Source organism: Myxine glutinosa, chromosome 7, assembly GCF_964187855.1.
Source record: "Myxine glutinosa chromosome 7, kmMyxGlut1.1, whole genome shotgun sequence".
Taxonomy (NCBI): domain Eukaryota; kingdom Metazoa; phylum Chordata; class Myxini; order Myxiniformes; family Myxinidae; genus Myxine; species Myxine glutinosa.
Genome location: NC_136267.1, coordinates 69,040,533 through 69,061,367, shown reverse-complemented (window position 1 = coordinate 69,061,367; position 20,835 = coordinate 69,040,533). Strand labels below are relative to the sequence as shown.

The 20,835-nt window shown below is 46.6% G+C and overlaps 1 protein-coding gene across 1 annotated transcript in view; it reads right to left on the bottom strand.

Annotated features, from left to right (window-relative positions):
• Positions 1-1,310: 1,310 nt before the first annotated feature.
• The window catches only part of LOC137430757 (sodium/iodide cotransporter-like), a 127,601-nt gene continuing 108,076 nt past the window's right edge, over positions 1,311-20,835 (bottom strand). The window contains exons 14-15 of the mRNA XM_078781825.1: positions 4,172-4,269; positions 1,311-2,205 (exon numbers count right to left, since the gene is read on the bottom strand). Coding sequence (XP_078637951.1) covers positions 2,131-2,205; positions 4,172-4,269 — 173 coding nt within the window. The 3' untranslated portion in view covers positions 1,311-2,130. The remainder of the gene's footprint in view (positions 2,206-4,171; positions 4,270-20,835) is intronic.

The window sequence follows — 20,835 nt, the reverse complement described above, 5'->3', positions numbered from 1 at the left end:
AAGCGTACAGATGAACCTGGCCGGAACCGAACCGCTCAGCAAGCCGCTCGATGAGCCGCTCCGGGAGCTGCTCAACGAGGTGGGCAGCGCGCACGCGAGCGAGCTGAACGTTTCAGCCTGGACAAGCCTTCTGTGCTTGACGTCCACCAGCAGACCATTGGCACACAGGAAGTCTGCGCCGAGCAGTGCCATAGGCACGTCGGCAGTGACGAACGACCACCGGAAAACCTGCCTTCAGAACCGCAGAGAAAGGCAGTGTTTTCCGTACGTGCAAATGGACGTACCGTTGGCAGCAAGCAGCGCGGGGACCCGGCCCGCGGACTGCTTGTCGGACGTACCGGCGGGAACGACACTCACCTGCGCTCCCGTGTCACACAGGTAACGGCGCCCGGATTAAGGTGTCCGTGATGAAAGGTAGGCTGTTTGCACGGCCGGCGCTCAGTGCCACTACCGAGGGCCGGCCCGGGCGTTTCCCGAACTGCCGAATGAGCACGGCGGGCGACATTGCCGAGCCTCGTGGCCGAACTGGGCGTGGAAAAAACACCAGGTTTGCGGCGAAGGCGGCGGAGGCCGCGGTTTTCTCCGCGGCAGCGGCGGTGGTGGTGGGCGGGGCGTGGCGGCGGACACGAAATGCGCATCAGCCTCGAGATCCACGAGGTGTGGTGCATCAGCATCAGGGTCAGCCCCGAGAGCCGCGACAAAACTCGCCTGGGTGTCCAAAGCCGCGAAGAACCTGTCAGCCTCTGCAGCGAGAGCTCGGGGTTCCGTCGTCGCAGAACCGGCCAATGCGAGGCGGACTCGTGCCGGCAGCTGGCGTCGAAATAACGCCCGGAATAGAGCGTTTGGGTTTCGTCGCCCATCAACGACAGCATATGGTCCATTCGGACCGACGGTCGCGTGTCACCGAGCTCGGGGAGGTCCAGGAGGCGGTCGGCCCGAGCGTCCACCGTGAGGCCGAACGTGGCGAGGAGGAGACGCTTGATCGCCTCGTACCTGCCGTCGGCCGGTGGGTTCCTCAGGACCGACACGACGCGGGCGGCCGTGCCGGGCCCGAGGGAGGCAACCACGTGGCAGTACATGGTCTCGTCCACTGTGATGCCTCGAAGTCGGAACTGGGCTTCCGCCTGCAGGAACCATACTTCAGCTTGCGCCTCCCAGAACTCGGGGAGTTTGATCGTAACCGTGTTGTTTGCCATTGCGATGGCGTATTCGTTGAGTCAGCGACGACTGATCCAACTTCGGAGGGTCACCAATGAAGCGCGGTGCTACGCGCGCTTACTTGTATAGCAAGGAGGAAGTGGACAACGCGGTAAGTTCAAGAGTCTTTATTATAAGAGCTCAACTGTAGCACTGGCGCTCCGGGCTGCGCGCCCGGTGTATATCCCGCGGCCACGCCTACCCCTTGGGCGTGGCCGCCGCCCACTTGGTGCGCGGAATGATGCCCTCATGCCAGTGAGCTTTCGTGTCCGCCACAATATTATCATTAGTGTTAGTATTCGAAGCGCCCTTGGAAAAACGCCACAATAAATCTATCTTAACACAGATATACATGAACATGCACATCTTGAACTGGAACAAATCACATAATAATGAAACATTACAATTTTATTCTCCTTTGTGTTGATAATTGTTTGACTAATAAAGGCTGTGGGAGTATTGAAGCAATAGTACTTCAGCTATGGGAGAATGCATCTTAAATCAAGTCAACTTAGTTTGGAATGTGTAAATGATATGCATGTTAAGTAGCTGTTTCAGCAGAATTAGACAAAATATTTCAGCATATTTTGCATATTGAATTGATAACAATAAATCACAAAATAAAAATTTTATTCAATGAATGAAACGAGGAATTTTTTTTACTAGGTTATCTTAATTTCAAAAGAGCACACCACACTTGCAAAGTGGCTGTTTAAAAGTGGAGTAACTTACTATATCCATACAACAACTGTTGGAAAAGCCAAAAAAAGTTTCTACATTAATGGATCCCTTTCAACAGAGCAAACAAAATTCTGATTATAGCTTCATTAATTGTACTATTACACCCAAAATCAACATAAATGGTTCAATCATAGATATATATATATCGATGTTCATACATCAAAAAGGAACCAAATTCATCCTCTATGTTCTTTAATATGCATAGTCTTCTTCTTTTGATTCTTGACAAAAAGAATGGCTGTGAAACAGATGTTCATCAACTTCATCCTAGAATAAAAGGCACAATCTTTATCATTCAAATGCACTGCAACAAGGCAAAGTTTAAAAAAAAGGTTTCACATTAGATAAAATGTGAGAATCATGTAATTTGTACATATGTTTCCATCAACTTGCTCATGTTTCACTGTCCAGAAATAATATGAATGAATGATCGTTTTAAGGCCATTTTACTGTCCAGAATTGAAAGAAAACGGTTTGATCACAAAGTTTAATTTATTTTTGGGTGGGAAGTGAGGGAGAGGTTGGTGGGGGGAGGTAGATGGTGAGGGGTGTAAAGTTTCAATTTATACTTGTACAAGCAAATGCATTTGGAATGGAATTGCAAATAAGTGTGTGGTTGGGGTGATGGGAGAGGAGGTGGAGAGTTGAGGCTCAAACCCCAAGCAATAAATGTAATCCACCATTTTGACAATACACATGGCATAACATTACATAAAATGTCTATCATAATAAAGATAAGAAAACAACATAGTGATGGAAGAAAAATAGCAGATAAAGAAGGAAGACAACTTGGTATCCACATAGGACATAGGAGGATAATAACAGACAAAAGTGACAGAAACTGCCAACTTGCAAACTAGAAAGGGAAGGTGGATGAATATGAGACAACAATGTGAACCATAAAATGATTTTAGGGGTAAAGAGGAGGAATCAGGGATGAAACAAGTGAGCTTTGATACAAGATTGATGGGTAAAGACGAAATATCATATAGCAGACTAGAATAGGGACATAGCCAAATGGCAAAATGAGGTATAAAATAACATGAAGAACTAGAACGGCACTCTTCGACGTTACGACGTCGACTGATATGGCTCTGCGCACATTATTACATCATCATAATACTCAAGTTTGATTTAAATCCATTCAGCTGTGCCCAAGTTAGCACATTTTTACCTGACATGACCTTTGACCTATTGACCCCAAATTTTAATCAGATCATGTTTACATCATTATACATACCTGTACCAAGTTTGAATTCGATCACCTCAGCCGTTCTCAAGTTATAGACCTATTACAGACTTTTGGCCTTTAACCTTTGACCTCTTGAACCCAAAATTTAATCGGTTAATCTTTACATCATTATACATACCCATACCAAATTTTAATTAGATCACTTCAGCCGTTCTCAAATTATAGACCTATTACAGATTTGACCTTTGACCCAAAAATATAATCACTTAATCTTTACAACATTATACATACCTGTACCAAGGTTGAATTATATCACTTCAGCCGTTCTCATTATAGACCTATTACAAATTAGACATTTGACCTTCGACCTCAAAATCTAAGAAGTGAATCTTTACAACATTATACATACCTGCACCAAGTTTGAATTAGATCACTTCACCCATTCTCAAGTTATACACCTATTACAGATTTGACCTTTGACCCCAAACTCTAATCATTTAATCTTTACATCATTATACATAAGTGTACCAAATTTGGTCAGAATCCCATCACTGGTTCACAAATTATCGCGGTAACAGTATTTTTACCTAACATGACCTCTGACCTTTGCCCTTATACCACGTGACCCCAAAATCTAATCAGTTCATCTTAACCTCATTATACATACCTGTGCCAAGTTTGACTAAGATCCTTTTCGCCGTTATCAAGCTATCGCGGTAACGAAAACCTATCATGGACAGACGGACGGACAGCCGGACGGATAACCCGGAAACATAATGAAGTCTCCGGAGGCATAAAAATAGATGACAACTACTCCTATTCCACAGTATAGTGACAGTGACAATTTTTCTGGGAATGAAAAAATGTCAATACGCTTCAGCGTGATCTATTAAAATAAATGTTGGCAGTTACTACTCGAAAGAATCATTTAATTTGCTACAAAAAACACAAACGTAACTTTACTTCATTAAAATAAGTGATAAAAACAGCATAACCTTCAGTGGAGCATGAGTCTTAATGGTTTGATGACAATGAAATTACCATCACAGCAGGATTCAGTGCAATAGGTTGTGCAATCTTCCGCTGCCTCGTGCTGATCCACAGCAAGTCTGCAGAAACTTTGTCTTGTTCTTTGGACCCTTCATTTAAAGAAAAGCAAAGTTAGTCTTTGGAAGCGTCAAAACACACATGAATGACTATTTGAAGCAAATTTTTTTTTTACATTTTTGAATTATTCGAAGTCGATTGTTTGTTGTCCAAATTATCTTCCTGAAATAATCAAAATTCCTAATTTAATAGATTTGCTTATAATGCAGAATAAAGCAGAATCTGCAGAATAAGGTCTTTACCTGATTATTTTGAGGAGTATTTTATATCAAAGTGGAAAAAACTGTGAACTTTAATTTTTGTTTTAGACAAAAGAGCCAAAAAAGGCACTTTTTTTTTTTTTGAGGAAAAAAGAAAAATACAGTTTTACAAAAAGATACAAGTATCTTTTTGATAAAAAAGATACAAAAGATACAAAAAAGATAAAAAAGATACAGAAAAATACAAAAAGCTCAAAGTCGCTTTATCCTTCAACGATGAAAGCTGAAACTTTCCCTCAATGATGGATTGCATGCGGATCACCATCTCCACCGTGGCCACCACGTAGTCCATTCTAATGACTACAAACAACTCTTTGTGGGGCTTCATCAAGGAGAAAGTCTTGCCAGACAAGTATCGGACGATTGAAGAATTGTGCGCTGCAGTCATGACCTCTTTCACGCAGGTGACTCCACACATGCTACACAAGATGTCTAAGATTACATGGCACCAAATTGAGTGGTGCAAGGAGAACGATGGAGTTCATGCAGATCCAATGACTGGTCAATTATTGTAAGTATTGCACTGCACAGTAAAACCTGTATGTTAAAATAGTTCAATAACGAATTATTTACTGGGGATGGGTAAAGTGACTTTCAGGCCACCCTGCACAAGAATGTAGAATCCTTCTCAAACTGACCACATATACTGAGGATTTTGCCCTACACTTCACAGTGCTTGAAAATTGTTAGGAATTCACCAAATTGCATCAGGTTTGCCTTTTAGTGCAATACGTTACACTGTATTTGTTCGCAAATAACGACAATTCATTCACCTTCCCACAAATAACGTCATATAACTGTTGTGGCTGTGGTTGTTGTTTGTGTGCTCCATCTGTGTACTTTTATATATTGTTCTGTTTAAAGAAGTATTACTATATATCATTTTGTGTGCTCCTTCTGTGTATGTCACACTTTATTTGAACAAGCTCCTGCTGTCATATAATAATAACAAGAATTACTGCACTGCGGTCACAACCTGCGACAAAATCCGGTACGGGCTGATGGGAAATTCGCATTTAATGCGCTATTAAAAGATTAACTCGACACATGTCATCCATGGCAGCTTCCACCACGGTTATATCAGAACTAACTCATTCGTTAGACCATCAAGGATTGTTTAACCCCCATATGGGGCCGTTCAAAAACAAGGTAATGTTATTTATTTATACATTTAATTAAACATTACGAAGACTTTTTATTCAACATATGATGAGATTTTTCGGGCGTTCATCATGGGGAGTGAATAACACTCGACCCAAACAAAGCCAATGTAAATCTGACACAACAAACCCGGGCAGTGGATAATCAGCAGAGGTCAACAGGCCTGATATCTTCGGCCCAACAAAAAAACATATTATTTCATCTGGGTGCCATGGTGGGTGGAGTCAAGTGGCAAATCTGGGTGGGGTCCAGCAGCTGTCTGACCAATGGGTACACATTTCAGAAATCTACCCCCAACAACAGCAACTACAACTACAACAACAAAAATACAGAGCTCATGTAAACCTGTTTGACACATTGCAGGTAAAAATGGTCCAGTTGGAACCACAACATTAAGTTCCAAATCCTACTGAAGGCACTTTTATAATAAAGTGGACACAAAGTTCTTCAAAACTTTTACATTTTGCATTTTGAGTAAATTGAATGTATAAATATTCTTTACACACCTGAATTATACATTTTTTAAATGAAATGAAATAATACATGTGTATGCATGTATATGTACATTATGTATGTATGTACATATGTACATTATGTATGTATGTATGTATATACGTATATATGTATATGTATATATACACATATAAATATATACTGTATAGGAGAGTTTGTATAGGATATACATATACATATATACTGTATGGATTGTTTAACACCTTCAATACCCCCTCTCTTCAATACCCCAATATCACCTTCAATCTCCCCTCTCTATATATTGTTGCGGATATGAGGACTGTATTTTTTTTATTGTGTGTATTATTATTATTGTTATTCTGCGCCTCCTGCCTCCGGAGCTGTGTAAAGGTCAAAGGGCGTCCCATAATTAGTCCATAAAGCATCCACACCACAGCTAATCATAGAATACCCCTGTTTGATAGCTTATATCTTATTATGTGTTTTAGGGTAAGGCTGTGTCTCCCATTAATTGAAATACTCCATTGCACCAGTGAAAGAGATAGATTCCCTTCATTCCCACTCCCAAAACTTCCATTCCCCCTTTTCGTCAATTGCCATTCGCATTGGCAACTGCATTTTGGGCGGTTTTCTCTTCATCCGCCATTGACCACGAGGCAGGGTTGGGGAAGAAAGGCGGGTCCCCACCTCGTCATAGAGGGGAGGAGTGAGTCAGCCCCACTCAACCAACCACGAACAAGGGGTTGGACTTGGAGAGGGTGTGGAGAGAAACATCGAGGAGGTTCGCGAAGGTTGAGGGGCGGGGCCTATATAACCCGCAGGCAGGGCGTGTCCAAGAGAGATGAGCCTTTACAGAGAGACGAGAGGAGGTCCAAGAGAGATGAGCCTTTACAGAGAGACGAGAGGAGGTCCAAGAGAGATGAGCTTTTACAGGGAGACGAGAGGGAGTCCAAGGAGTTGAGTCCGAGAGAAGTCCAGAGTTGAGCTGCAGATCGAGCCACCGAAACTGCGAGAGAAGTCCAGAGTTGAGCTGCAGATCGAGCCACCGCAACTGCATTTTACTGCAGCTGGAGCCACCGAAACTGCAGCCACAGCAGCGTGAGGCATGGACGGCAGTTTGGAGCAGGGCCGCGAAGGAGCGGCGGCTGCCCACGAGTCGATCGGTTGCAGAACCAGTTGGACCTCCCTATCCTGCAAGCCATCCATCTCCCGCCAGTCCTATCATCATTCCCCGCGTGAGTCTGTCCTTGTTTGTTCTGTCCCTGGGTTAATTAAGACTGTAGGTAAGCTAGCGTTGCACTGTGTATCTAATCTCGTCTGTAAATAAACGTGACTGCTTTCTTCTTGATTATATGTGTAAATAATAAATCCAATTACTCTTCTGTACGTCTTCTCGTCTTATTCCTTTTCCTCTTTGTATTCGGTCGCTTTAGAGTTTTCCATATTGAGCAGCCGCGGAGCGATACGGCCAAAGTTTGGGGCAAATCGGGTATTAATCAAGGAAGCACTGTTCGGTCGCGGTCATACCACCGCTCGGTCAAAATAACATCTTTAACTCGCGTCCGTAACAATTGGTGTCTGGGAGTGAGATACGGACCCGAAGCGCGCTTAACGCGCTCAAAATTACAAGCTGCTGAAAAATTGTGTTTTAAAGAAAAACCCGAATTTTGAAATCGCGCCATGGCTGGTCAAGGCGATCGGATGCCGGTGGGTGAGCTAGAGGAGGGGTTAGGAGTAACCCAGGATCAGAGGGACGAAGTAGAGGAGAACATTGGCAATGTGGTTGAGGGAGTATCAGACGCACAAAATGGCGTCCTCGCGCACGTGGGTGTAGCGGCACCAAATTTTGCCGCGCCCACGACCGTAGCAGCGCCACTGGTGGATTGGAATCTTTTTATGATCCAAATGAAGGCCCTTATGGATGCTCAGAGTGAGCAAATGGGGAACCGGATGGATGCTCAGAGTGAGCAAATGAGGGCTAATAGTGAGCAAATGGAAGCAATAACGAACGGATTGGGAAACCAAATTGAAGCAATAACGAACGGAATGAGGGCCGATGTGGAGCGAATCGACAAGATTGGGGACAGAATGGGTGACCGCATGCAAAAATGTGGGGAGACCATGGATCGCATGGTGGGCAAGGGGGTCCCAGGGGTGCACGAGGAGGTAACGCGGGTTGAGAAGCGCTGGTTGAGCGAAGCGGAGGAAAGCGCGGGTACAATGACGGGGGTAGAAATCGCGACACGGGGTTTGGAAAAGCCGGCGACCGATGAGGTAGAGGGTGTTTTATTAAAGCCAGCGGTCGTCGAGGGGAACAAAGACAAAGCAGTGCTGGGAATTAAAATTGAAGAGATGACGGAGGTAGCCCGGGAATTGCAGGGAGAAATGGAAAATGTGCAAAGTCCCTGCTCAAATCATGATGATGTACGCACTAACCAAATAAAGAGTTTGCAGGTTTTGGTGCAGGGAGGAAGAAGAACCCCGAAGGTGAGACGTGCTGTGTATTGTGCGGGGAGATTTTGTAAGAGGATGTTTGGCGACAAAAGAATCTTCGCGCGCTTGGGATCGAGGAGGCATCCGGGCGTTGGTGAAGGGTCCCGTGTGAGTGGAAATGGCACGCGTGTGAGGAAAAAGTGTGCGTCGGCGAGTGGGTGTGTTATAACGTGTGGGAGTGAAACCGAGTGCGAGCGAGAATGCACGTCGGGGTGTACGGAGTGTACGTGCGAGGGTGAGAGTGACACGAGGAGTGAGTTGGTGGTGGAGCGGGTGCGAGGATGCACGCATGGGATGAACGGCGAAGGTGTGCGAGAAAGCACACCTGAGTTGGTAGTCACACGAGAGTGGGAGAGCCCATCTGAGCGCGTTAGTGGGTGGATGCAAGAGTGCACGCCCATGGTGAGTGGAACGGAGTACGTACCGAGGGAGAGTGCGCAAGACGGTGCGCGAGGTGTGTTAAGGGAGTGTGCGAACAGCGAGTGTGCGCGAGAGGTGTGGTGTGTAACAGGGAGAGCGTTGGTGGAATGTACGGACGGCGTTGGAACGCCGGATTTTGTGAGGGTGAAAGGGGTAGCGTATGCGTGTGAGCATGCCGGTGAAGCATCGACGGTAACCGAGTTAGCGGTTAGAGCGACGGATAGCCGATGCGAGCACTCGGGGCGCGGTGTGCTTTGTTGGGTGCGAGGCCCGGCGCGGATCGATGCTGCGTCGCTTCTCTTCGAAGCGTCGTTGCCGATTCGGGCTTGGCCCCGCCCCGCACGGTCGAGTCCGGGCCTTGGCGGGCGAGGCGACCGGTCCGGTGCAAGGGCGAGTGGGAGGAAGCGGAACGGTGCCCCCTGGCGGGGACGGGGTTACGACCGAGGGAGATTGAGCCATCGGGCCCGGGACCGCAAGGTGCCGCGCCGAGATGGTGCGTGGAATCTCGGCCCAACCAAACCACCTCCCTTGAACCGAAAGCCGGACGGATTCAACCTGCAGGCAAACAAACCACCCGAATCCATTGCTCGGCTTTACGAACCGAGTTTAATGATGTCATGACGCACCGAGGCGAGGATATAGCGGACTGTGATGATGATGGGAGTGATTTGATATGAAATTTATAATAGTGGGTAGAATTGGCAGTAAATGGAAAATTTTTGAATTGGTTGGAATTTGGACGAGCAAAATTGATAGTGGGACCTCCCCGATGTGGTGGGATGGCAACTCTGTCATCCCTCACACCACGGGGGGGGGGGGGGGGGGGGCAAAGGAGCACTAGTTTATGGGGTTGATGGCAGTGAAAACTAGCCCGGGTGGGTTAGGATATTGTGTGTAGGGATCTAGCGAAGATGACATTAGGTAACGTTAAGGTTTAGTTAGTGACTGATACCTGTAGTGGGGACGCAGGTAGATTAGGTGGATTATAATGACGTGGTATGTGCTTAGTTTAAAGGGAAGACGGGGAGCACTAAGTTAGCAGGGTAACAGGTAGTTCAGATGATGCCGTGTGAGTGTTGGAGGTGTATAGAAGTGTATTGTGAACAGGTGTGATTGAACAGGTATGATTGCACAGGTGTGCAACTGAACAGGTGGATGGAGCAGTGTATGAGGGAGTGATAGTGATGAGTCGTGCTGACCAAATGGTCCAGGAAGAGGAGGAGGGTGCAGGTGGCACCAGGTGTGAGTGCACAGGTGTGCAACAACAGGTGTATGTGGCTATGTGGAATAAATGGTAGTGTGGAATATCTGGAGTGTTGGAATGGATGGTCGTGGAGTGAGTAGGATGGGAACTGTGGAGTGGAGTGGATGGTGCGGATGTGTGAATGGGGGAAGAGTGGACCCCCATCACGGATACCCGGGGCCGGTAGTGTAAGTGTTAGGTAGAGGGTATAGGTAAATTGTGGTTGGATATTGGCATCTGTGGTGCGTGGTGGAAGAATGGTATTTGGATGGGTGCATTAGTGTTGTGGAAATGGCTGGGCGTGTAGCCTGTTAGTGTGTGTAGTTGGTTTGGGCACTCCACCACTGTGAGGATGTCGGCCAGGTGAGGCCGCAGGTGGGCTCTGGGAGCCGGTAGTAGTTGTGGATGGGGCCCGAGGATCCGGAGGACGGACCCGGGTAGCCCAGTGCCAGAGGGCACCAAGGGGTGACAGAGCCAGGAGGGGCCTTCCCCAGTTAGTTAGGTTAGGGTGAGGAGCTAGGTAAGCTCGGGTGGCAACTGCAGTGGTGGAGGTGTGCAGGTGGGTAGACCTGCTGGGAGAGCTACACATCACAGCCCAGAAATTGTGCAAGGGCACCGGGAGATGAATCGGGGGAGTGAGACCCCAAATTGAGAAGCACCACAGTTTGGTCAATGGGAATTTGGTTTTTAGAACCCATAGTGTAAGTTGGCCAATGGATTGGCAGGGAGAGACCCCGGGTAGTGTAAAGTGTGTTAAAATCATTGAGGATAGTTAGGATGAAGGATCTCCTCGCACCATCTGCATCCACTCACCTGAGGTGACAGGTACTCCACACCATGCCAGGTTGTTTAATTATTTTTGATGCAAATGTTTGGATTGTGAGACGCATCATGACGTGGGTGTGACATTGTGCTTTGTTGTTCCATCTCTTCCTCCTTATGAGGATTGATGACGAATTGGGTGATGGCAAATTTTGAAGTAGAGGGATTGTGAAGACGAATTTGGTATAAGGGAAATATGGGAAGACGTGACAGTAGCGACGAATTTGTAAATGTGTAGATTTTTGTACATATGCCATATGGGGTAAGGGCAAGGGTAGTGTAGGTGACAGGGGGGTGACGTACGGTAGGGACGAGCTTTCTCACTTCGCCCTCCGTACGCATTTCGCCTTGCATTGCCTTATTGATGTGTACCCTTGTGACCTTACCCCTCGCTCATTTGTCTCTTTTGTCTCCCACATGACCTGTGCGCCATTGGGCGCCGAGGGGAGCGTGCGTGAGTCCTCCATTGTGCGCCCGGAATTCCCAGAACCAGCTGTCTGCATCGATGCACCACATGCCTGTGGCCGAGCACCACGTATGAACCCCATGGGTTGGGGCATGGCCCCTCTGCTGGAACCGGCCATGAGGGTCCGAAATCTTGCTGGCGGACCTTGGCCACAGGGCACCGATGCCCCACAGGTGAACCACACGTAGTCGGCCCTGTGGGCCATAAATAAAGATAAATAAAAAGGACACATTGGGTACAAGTTTTAATATAAATAGGCCTCCAGTAAGAAAAGCAAAGGAATGACAACAACTGGAAGACATAATAATAGCCAGCAGAGGGAGCCGAAGAGCAAGAGATCACCTGCAGGGTTAGGGGTTGTTGATTTATTTTTTATTACTGAACATGCATTGAACACTGATGAACTGTGGTGACTGCACCGATTGGTGCTTGAGGGTGTGTTGGTGCGTTATAGGTGCTTTAATGGTGCATTGATGCAGAGCAGACTGTCTCCCCCCCAGAAAGAACAATCACAGGTCCTGGGTTGAGTTTTGTAAATAAAATAGCGTCACTGTAAATAATGCTCCCCACCATCAGTGTGTAGTTTGAAGACCATTCCGCAATTCGGTTAACTGTGGGCGTAAGTCTGTTAGGCAGGGTGCAATGGAGCAGCGGGACACATTTATTTATGTTTTAAAACTGTCGCACTCAGGGTCAGGTTAAAAGTAGAGGGAACTACACCTACGTGTCACACTAAATAAAAGTTGTAGGCCCGGGACGTGCCTAAGAGGAGGAGGGTGCAGTGTTGCGGACATTAGGACTGTATTTTTTTTATTGTGTGTATTATTATTATTGTTATTCTGCGCCTCCTGCCTCCGGAGCTGTGTAAAGGTCAAAGGGCGTCCCATAATTAGTCCATAAAGCATCCACACCACAGCTAATCATAGAATACCCCTGTTTGATAGCTTATATCTTATTATGTGTTTTAGGGTAAGGCTGTGTCTCCCATTAATTGAAATACTCCATTGCACCAGTGAAAGAAATAGATTCCCTTCATTCCCACTCCCAAAACTTCCATTCCCCCTTTTCGTCAATTGCCATTCGCATTGCCAACTGCATTTTGGGCGGTTTTCTCTTCATCCGCCATTGACCACGAGGCAGGGTTGGGGAAGAAAGGCGGGTCCCCACCTCGTCATAGAGGGGAGGAGTGAGTCAGCCCCACTCAACCAACCACGAACAAGGGGTTGGACTTGGAGAGGGTGTGAAGAGAAACATCGAGGAGGTTCGCGAAGGTTGAGGGGCGGGGCCTATATAACCCGCAGGCAGGGCGTGTCCAAGAGAGATGAGCCTTTACAGAGAGACGAGAGGAGGTCCAAGAGAGATGAGCTTTTACAGGGAGACGAGAGGGAGTCCAAGGAGTTGAGTCCGAGAGAAGTCCAGAGTTGAGCTGCAGATCGAGCCACCGAAACTGCGAGAGAAGTCCAGAGTTGAGCTGCAGATCGAGCCACCGCAACTGCATTTTACTGCAGCTGGAGCCACCGAAACTGCAGCCACAGCAGCGTGAGGCCTGGACGGCAGTTTGGAGCAGGGCCGCGAAGGAGCGGCGGCTGCCCACGAGTCGATCGGTTGCAGAACCAGTTGGACCTCCCTATCCCGCAAGCCATCCATCTCCCGCCAGTCCTATCATCATTCCCCGCGTGAGTCTGTCCTCGTTTGTTCTGTCCCTGGGTTAATTAAGACTGTAGGTAAGCTAGCGTTGCACTGTGTATCTATTCTCGTCTGTAAATAAACGTGACTGCTTTCTTCTTGATTATATGTGTAAATAATAAATCCAATTACTCTTCTGTACGTCTTCTCGTCTTATTCCTTTTCCTCTTTGTATTCGGTCGCTTTAGAGTTTTCCATATTGAGCAGCCACGGAGCGATACGGCCAAAGTTTGGGGCAAATCGGGTATTAATCAAGGAAGCACTGTTCGGTCGCGGTCATACCACCGCTCGGTCAAAATAACATATTTAACCGCGTCCGTAACAATATATATACATATATATATATACATATATATACATATACATAGTGTTGCAGATCTCGACGCCGGCCTTCTCCCCATACCAAGGGGGGATTAGTCCTCTTGTCTTTGACTGGCCTGGCGGGACCCGGGACCTAGGACGTCCTTCCCGGAGAGTGCGAAATAGAACAGCACAGATCGCGTGTACGCACCGCTCGGCGTCTCAACACGCGTGGTTCGTGCGGGGCATATTTCCTCATTTCAGGGCAGCGCGAGTAATTAGGTAATAGCGATTCTAGTCCTAATACCCTATTTTGCGCTGTCCGGAGAACTCACCAGACGCGCCTCTCCACGCCCTCTCATGCCATGCCGTTCGAGCCCTGGTTGGCTGGTGTCTCTTACCGTCATCGCCTCTGACGCTCCGCCTTGACGCCGCCCCAACCCCGACCCCACGCTCCTCCTCCTTCTCAGGCCTACCTCGTGTTACTTGACTAGTGAGCGAGCAAAGGGCAGCAAATGCTGCGGGCAGCCAAATGGGGCGCGCGACAGGCCCATCACACACACACTCACACAGGGTTGACAGCTGCAGGGTGATGGTCCGCGTCCAAGGATGGCTCTCGTGCAGCTCCCCCTGGTCTCCGGTTCGTCCCGCGCGACCAATATGTGTAAATCTCAAAACCGTAGCAATATATACTGTATAGGATTGTTTAACACCTTCAATACCCCCTCTCTTCAATACCCCAATATCACCTTCAATCTCCCCTCTCTATATATATACATATATATTGTTACGGATTCGTCACTTCCGTCTTTGTGGTTTTCATCCACTGGAAGCATTTTTAGTTTCATATACTATTATTGTTACAGTTTGAGTGTGAAATGGAGATAACCGTCTTCAAAGGTAAAAATTAGTGTTTCAAAAGAAAAACGAAATGGATGGGGAGAAACTGGAAGAGGAGGAAGAAGAGGCTGGAGCGGATCAAGTGAGATCGGGAAAGGAAGGCCGATCTGCTTCGAGGTGTCGAGCGGACGCTGGTGGACATTGGTCACGAGCGAATATTGGTTTCCCGGGAAAGGGATTCCTGGGACAGTGTCGCTATTGCTGTGGCAGATAAACCTGCGTAACGGGCTTTGCTTTTGGTTCCGAAAGTGAATCATTGCTGGAGAGCAGGTACGCCTCCATTATGGGCCCGTCTGCCATTTCACCTCGCACCAGCCATTTCACCTCCCACCAGCGATTCGCCTGGTTTTCGTGTGCGTCGTGGATTTCACTTGGGAATTTGCGGTTCTCCGCTTGGGAACTGCTGCTCGTTCATGTCAGCGTCATTGTCTGGTGAACCGAAGGTGTGAATTCCCAGTCGCCTTTTGGGGGAACTTTTACCTGACTGACGTCGGCCCGACCTCACCCAGCGGCTCTTCTGCAGCGTCGACTGTCAGCTGTCCTGGGTTCAGGTCTCAGTACTACCTTTTTCCTTGTGATCACCGGAGTGTGGATCGACTTTGGCCTGGTGTCGTGACAGTGACTTTGGGGGTGTTACAGTTCGCTCACGTGGAGTACCGTGAGTTAATGAGTTAAGAAACTGGTGGTACCATCACAGGAATTATATGGTGTTTGCTGTGCAATTGAGGTTCTTGGTCTTGCGCAAGTTGTTATTATTGTGCAATATTAATACAATGCTTGGTTTTTGGTATCGATTGATTGGTGTGGTTTCACCATTGGTCATTGGCACACATAATAGCACATCTTTCTGCCGTGACTCCTTTCGGGGCTCGGACCGGGGTTTGGGGAGGAGCACGTAACAGAAATTGGGGGCTCGTCTGGGATAGAATTCCCGAACATTCCCAAAATTCCCAAATTTGTATTTCTGAAAATTTGGAATTTTTTGTGTGAAGGTTAACAGGTGCTAACTAATAGTCACGATGGTGTTTGAAGTAGAAAAGTTTGAGACGTCCCCTAACGAGGCACAGTTCCAGGCGATAAAAAGATCAGAACTCATGATATTGGCCAAATATTATAACTTGGAGATCCGAGTTAGTATGAACAAAGCAGAGATTCAGACATTGGTGGTAGAATCTCCAGTGGGACAAGGAACATGGTAAGAGGTAGCCTTGGATTGGTTACCAGAGGAAAAAGGAAACATGGAGCTCTGGAAAATGGAGATGCAACTGCAGAGCCAGGAAAGGTTAAAAGAGTTGGAATGGAAAGCAGAAAAGGAAAGAGCCGAGGAAAGAGCAGAGCAGAGGAAAGGAAAGCAGAAAAGGAACTCGAGGAGAGAAGAGCAGAGGAAAGAGCAGAGGAAAGGAGAGCCGAAAGGGAGTTAAAGGAACGGGACATGGAGTATCAGAGAGAACTTAAACTCAAGGAGCTTGAATTACTTGGGGAACGGAGAGAAGTAGTATCCATGCCGGCTAGTTCGACAACCAGTCAGAACTCTTGGGATGTTGGTAGGCATGTGAGGTTGGTTCCACCCTTTAATGAAAAGGGGGTAGCCCAGTTCTTTCTACACTTTGAGAAGGTGGCTCAAATGTTAAAATGGCCTGTGAGGTCATGGACTATGTTAGTACAAAGTGTTCTGATGGGTAAAGCTCAAGATATCTATTCGGGTTTACGGATTGACCAATGTGCAGATTATGAGATAGTGAAGAAAGCCATTCTCAAAGCCGATGAATTGGTCCCTGAAGCTTACCGACAAAAATGTAGGAATGCCAGGAAGAGTGAGAGTGAGACCCATGTGGAGTTTGCCAGAATGAAGGAAACTATGTTTGATAGGTGGTGTGACTCGAAGGAGATTGGGAGAAAGACTTCAACCGTTAAAGACAATTGATCTTGGTGGAGGAATTCAAACTGTGTCCACGTGGACATTAAAGTGCATCTGGATGAAAAAAGGTACCGGAGTTGTATGAGGTAGGATCATTGGCGGATGACTATGCCTTGACACACCGGATGGGGTTCCACAAACCTAACTTCCCGCCTAGAGGTAGCCAGGGGAGTTACGGTAAATCAGGTTCGGAGAACAAATTTTCATGGAGGCGGCCTAGACAGGACTATGGGGACAAATCTGATACCGCGACTTTTAGGGATCAGAAGACTGCAGTTCCAAGGCAGACCTATCTTCCGGGGGCCCGAGGCAGACCACGTGTTTTTCCCTCCGGGCCTACTTGCGCTTTTTGCAAGAAACCTGGGCATTTTATGTCCCAATGTTACGCCCTGAAAAGGAAACATCAGGATCGGAGTCAGGCTAGTGCAACTTAGAGTCCCTGTATATAGAGAGTTGTGTCAACTCAAATTTGGACGCCATTTTGTGTCTAAGTGTGTCGGATTAGATATACATGTACATTCGCGATATGGGGTGATATATTCTAAACCTGCTAAAAAAAAATTTGCTACACATATTTAGTCTTTTTATTACATACAGGTGATATTTGTTTTGTCAAAAACTCAGCTATTGCCGTGAAAAAGAGCTGTGTGGTGATATTAAAAGTGGTATGGCAATGCATATTACAAGCCAACACTGCATATAAGAGCTAACATTATAAGTAAGACAAACCAATGCTGTCGTTCTCTGAATTTTAATAACTTTTAGAAAGGAGTGTGGGCATATCCAATATTTTTTAAAGGGTGCCGAGAGCAATTCCGGTGTAGGACTTCCAGCCGACATATAGTCTAACACACTTAAAACAAATTCTGTACGTGGTATTGCCATATTTCTATAGTGTACAACTTTAGTTTTATCGACATTTATATTCAATTTCCATTGTAATGATTTAACAAGCTGCAAGTCAGCTTCTGTCTCTGACATAAGGAAAACATCATCGGCATCTAGTAAGATTGAAACGTTCATTTATTACTACACCCTTGCCCAGAACTCTGATGGATATTGCCTGATCGATTAATATGTTTCATAGCTGGCGACTTAATTAACACTTAATTTTCGACTGCGCCAAGCCGTAATTAAACAGAGAAAAAACTTTAAAAAATACCTGCAGTGTGCATGGTTCGTCTAGTCGAACAGATATGGAAAAGCACAGATAAGACGTCGTATTCACCATAACTTGTTTAATTTCACAAAAATGTCCCAAATTTGTCTTCTGACTTTATCACTTGGAAATCTATACATCTTATATTTCCCAGATTGGTTTGAACAACCAAAAGCAGAACAACCAGTCATTTTGTTTGGCAATAAACAACATTCCCGTACCAAGCTGACGTTCACGCACGGTGAAGTTAGACATAAAATGGCGCCACGAAATCACGTGACCAGAAATCTCGGGTCAGCGCATGGCGCAACTCTCTTTATACAGGGACTCTAGTGCAACTCCGAATGCTTTGGCCAATGCGAGAAATCGTCCTTGGAGGACAGTGCCTTGTGAAGGTTTCCTTGCCAAAGTTATGACATCACAGAACGACCTTGCCCAAGAGGGTTACAAACCTTTTATTTCCGAGGAGTTTGTGTCACTGGATGGGGACTTAACTAATCAGAGACCTGTTAGGGTATTGAGGGACACAGGACCACATCAATATTTGATGCTTGAGGGCATTTTGCCATTGTCGGAGAAGACGGCAACTGGGGGTAGTGTTCTCTTACAGGGGGTTGGTGGCTATGTTAAAGCTCCTCTTCATGTCATCCATTTAAAGTCTGGGTTGGTGTCAGGACCGGTCACTGTGGTGTTACAAGCCACTCTTCCTGTAGAGGGAATTTCTTTTATTACCGGGAATGATTTGGCCGGGGGTCGAGTTTGTGGTAATCCGATGTTGGTTGAAAAGCCCAGTATGGAAAATAACACAGCACAGTTAGAGCAGGAGATGCCGGGTATCTTTCCATCCTGTGCAGTGACTCGTGCTATGGGTAGGAAGTGCTCTGAAGAGAAGGAGAAGGAAGGTGATGTGGATTGGGGTTCCTCAGAGATATTGGAGGAAAAGTCTGGAAGAGATAATAGGAAAGGGAGTGACATCAAGGAACCAAAGGAAAAGGTGGCATCTGGACCAAAAGAGAAAATTGAGTGTCCGTCTCAGACATCTGGGAACGAGGCTGAACAAACGGTGCTTGTCCGAAAGAGACTTGTTGAAGAACAACACAGAGATTCGGAGCTCCGGAGTTTGATTGCCAAAGCCATTACAGAGGAAGAGGCTATGAAGATACCTGTTGGTTACTTCATGAAAGGGGAAATACTCACGAGAAAATGCAGACCACCGGAGGTGCCAGCAAATGATGAGTGGAAAGTTCATTCCCAAATTGTGGTGCCACCGCCGTACCGGAAGGAGATATTGAGTTTGGCACATGAGACACCTTTGGCCGGGCACCTTGCAGTGAACAAGACATGTGACAGAATTTTGGTACATTTTTTCTGGCCAGGATTGCGACGTGATGTGGCGGAGTTCTGTAAATCTTGCCATTCTTGTCAGCTGGTGGGAAAATCTCATCAGAAAGTCCCCTCTGCACCTTTAAAACCAATTCCAGCTTTTGAAGAGCCATTCAGCCGAGTCATTATTGACTGTGTAGGCCCTTTACCTAAAACTAAGGCTGGACATCAGTATTTGCTGACCATCATGTGCGCTTCCACAAGGTTCCCAGAGGCAGTGCCTCTTAGGAAAATTACTGCGGCAGTTATTGCAAAGGCCTTGATTAAATTTTTCACTTTGGTTGGCCTAGCTAAGGTCATCCAGTCTGATCAGGGTTCCAATTTCATGTCAACGCTTTTTCAGCAAGTGGTACACCTGTTGGGAGTGGAGCAAGTAAGATCAAGTACTTACCATCCCGAGAGCCAAGGGGCCTTGGAAAGGTTTCACCAGACATTGAAGAATATGATCAGAACGTACTGTTTTGAATGTGACAAGGATTGGGATGAGGGAATACCCTTATTGTTGTTTGCTACGAGGGAATCTGTTCAGGAGTCAAAGGGATTCAGTCCTCTTGAACTTGTGTTTGGACACACCGTTCGAGGACCATTGAAATTGGTGAAAGAACAGTGGCTACAGGAGGAGTCGCAGTCAACAGGGGTAGAGTATGTGTCAACGGTTAGGCACAGATTGGCAAAGGCTTGTGAAGTTGCGAGAGGAAACTTGAAAGTGACACAGGATAAAATGAAAGTGAGACATGACAAGAAATCTCAGATAAGAAATTTCAGTCCTGTGGACTGGGTGTTAGTGTTGCTTCCTGTTCCAGGTCAGCCACTACAGGCTAGGTATTTTGGTCCCTATGCAATCAAAAGGACGGTTAATGAAACAGATTACGTGGTGACAACTCCCGAACGACGGAAAAAGCAGCAGCTGTGTCATGTCAACCGACTGAAGAAATATTATGAGAGGAAGCCTGTGGAAAAAATGGTTCCTGTCTCACCTGTAGTCGGGGTGCAAGGGAATCCAGAGTTAAAAGTCTTCACTGATCACAACCCCTTAACCTTCATTCAAAAAATGAAAAATAAAAATCAGAGGTTGATGAGATGGAGTTTGTCTTTGCAGGAGTTCAACTTGGAAATTGAGCATGTAAAGGGCAGGGACAATGTCGTTGCCGAGGCTTTATCCAGAGTGAACTAACTTTGAAAATTCCTGTAGGTTGTTTGGAAGTTTTGTTGCTTTCTTCTGGGGAATATTAATTATTGTTGCTCACGTGAGTTGATCAGCCATAGGTTGATTGGTAGTTTTGGGTGTGAGTTTTACTTTTGTTTGGGGAGTTTTACGGATTCGTCACTTCCATCTTTGTGGTTTTCATCCACTGGAAGCATTTTTAGTTTCATATGCTATTATTGTTGCAGTTTGAGTGTGAAATGGAGATAACTGTCTTCAAAGGTAAAAATTAGTGTTTCAAAAGAAAAACGAAATGGATGGGGAGAAACCGGAAGAGGAGGAAGAAGAGGCTGGAGCGGATCAAGTGAGATCAGGAAAGGAAGGCCGATCTGCTTCGAGGTGTCGAGCGGACGCTGGTGGACATTGGTCACGAGCGAATATTGGTTTCCCCGGGAAAGGGATTCCTGGGACAGTGTCGCTATTGCTGTGGCAGATAAACCTGCGTGACGGGTTTTGCTTTTAGTTCCGAAAGTGAATCATTGCTGGAGAGCAGGTACGCCTCCATTACGGGCCCGTCCGCCATTTCACCTCGCACCAGCCACTTCACCTGGCACCAGCGATTTGCCTGGTTTTCGTGTGTGTTGTGGATTTCGCTTGGGAATTCGTGGTTCTCCACTTGGGAACTGCTGCTCGTTCATGTCAGCGTCATTGCCTGGTGAACCGAAGGTGTGAATTCCCAGTCGCCTTTTGGGGGAACTTTTACCTGACC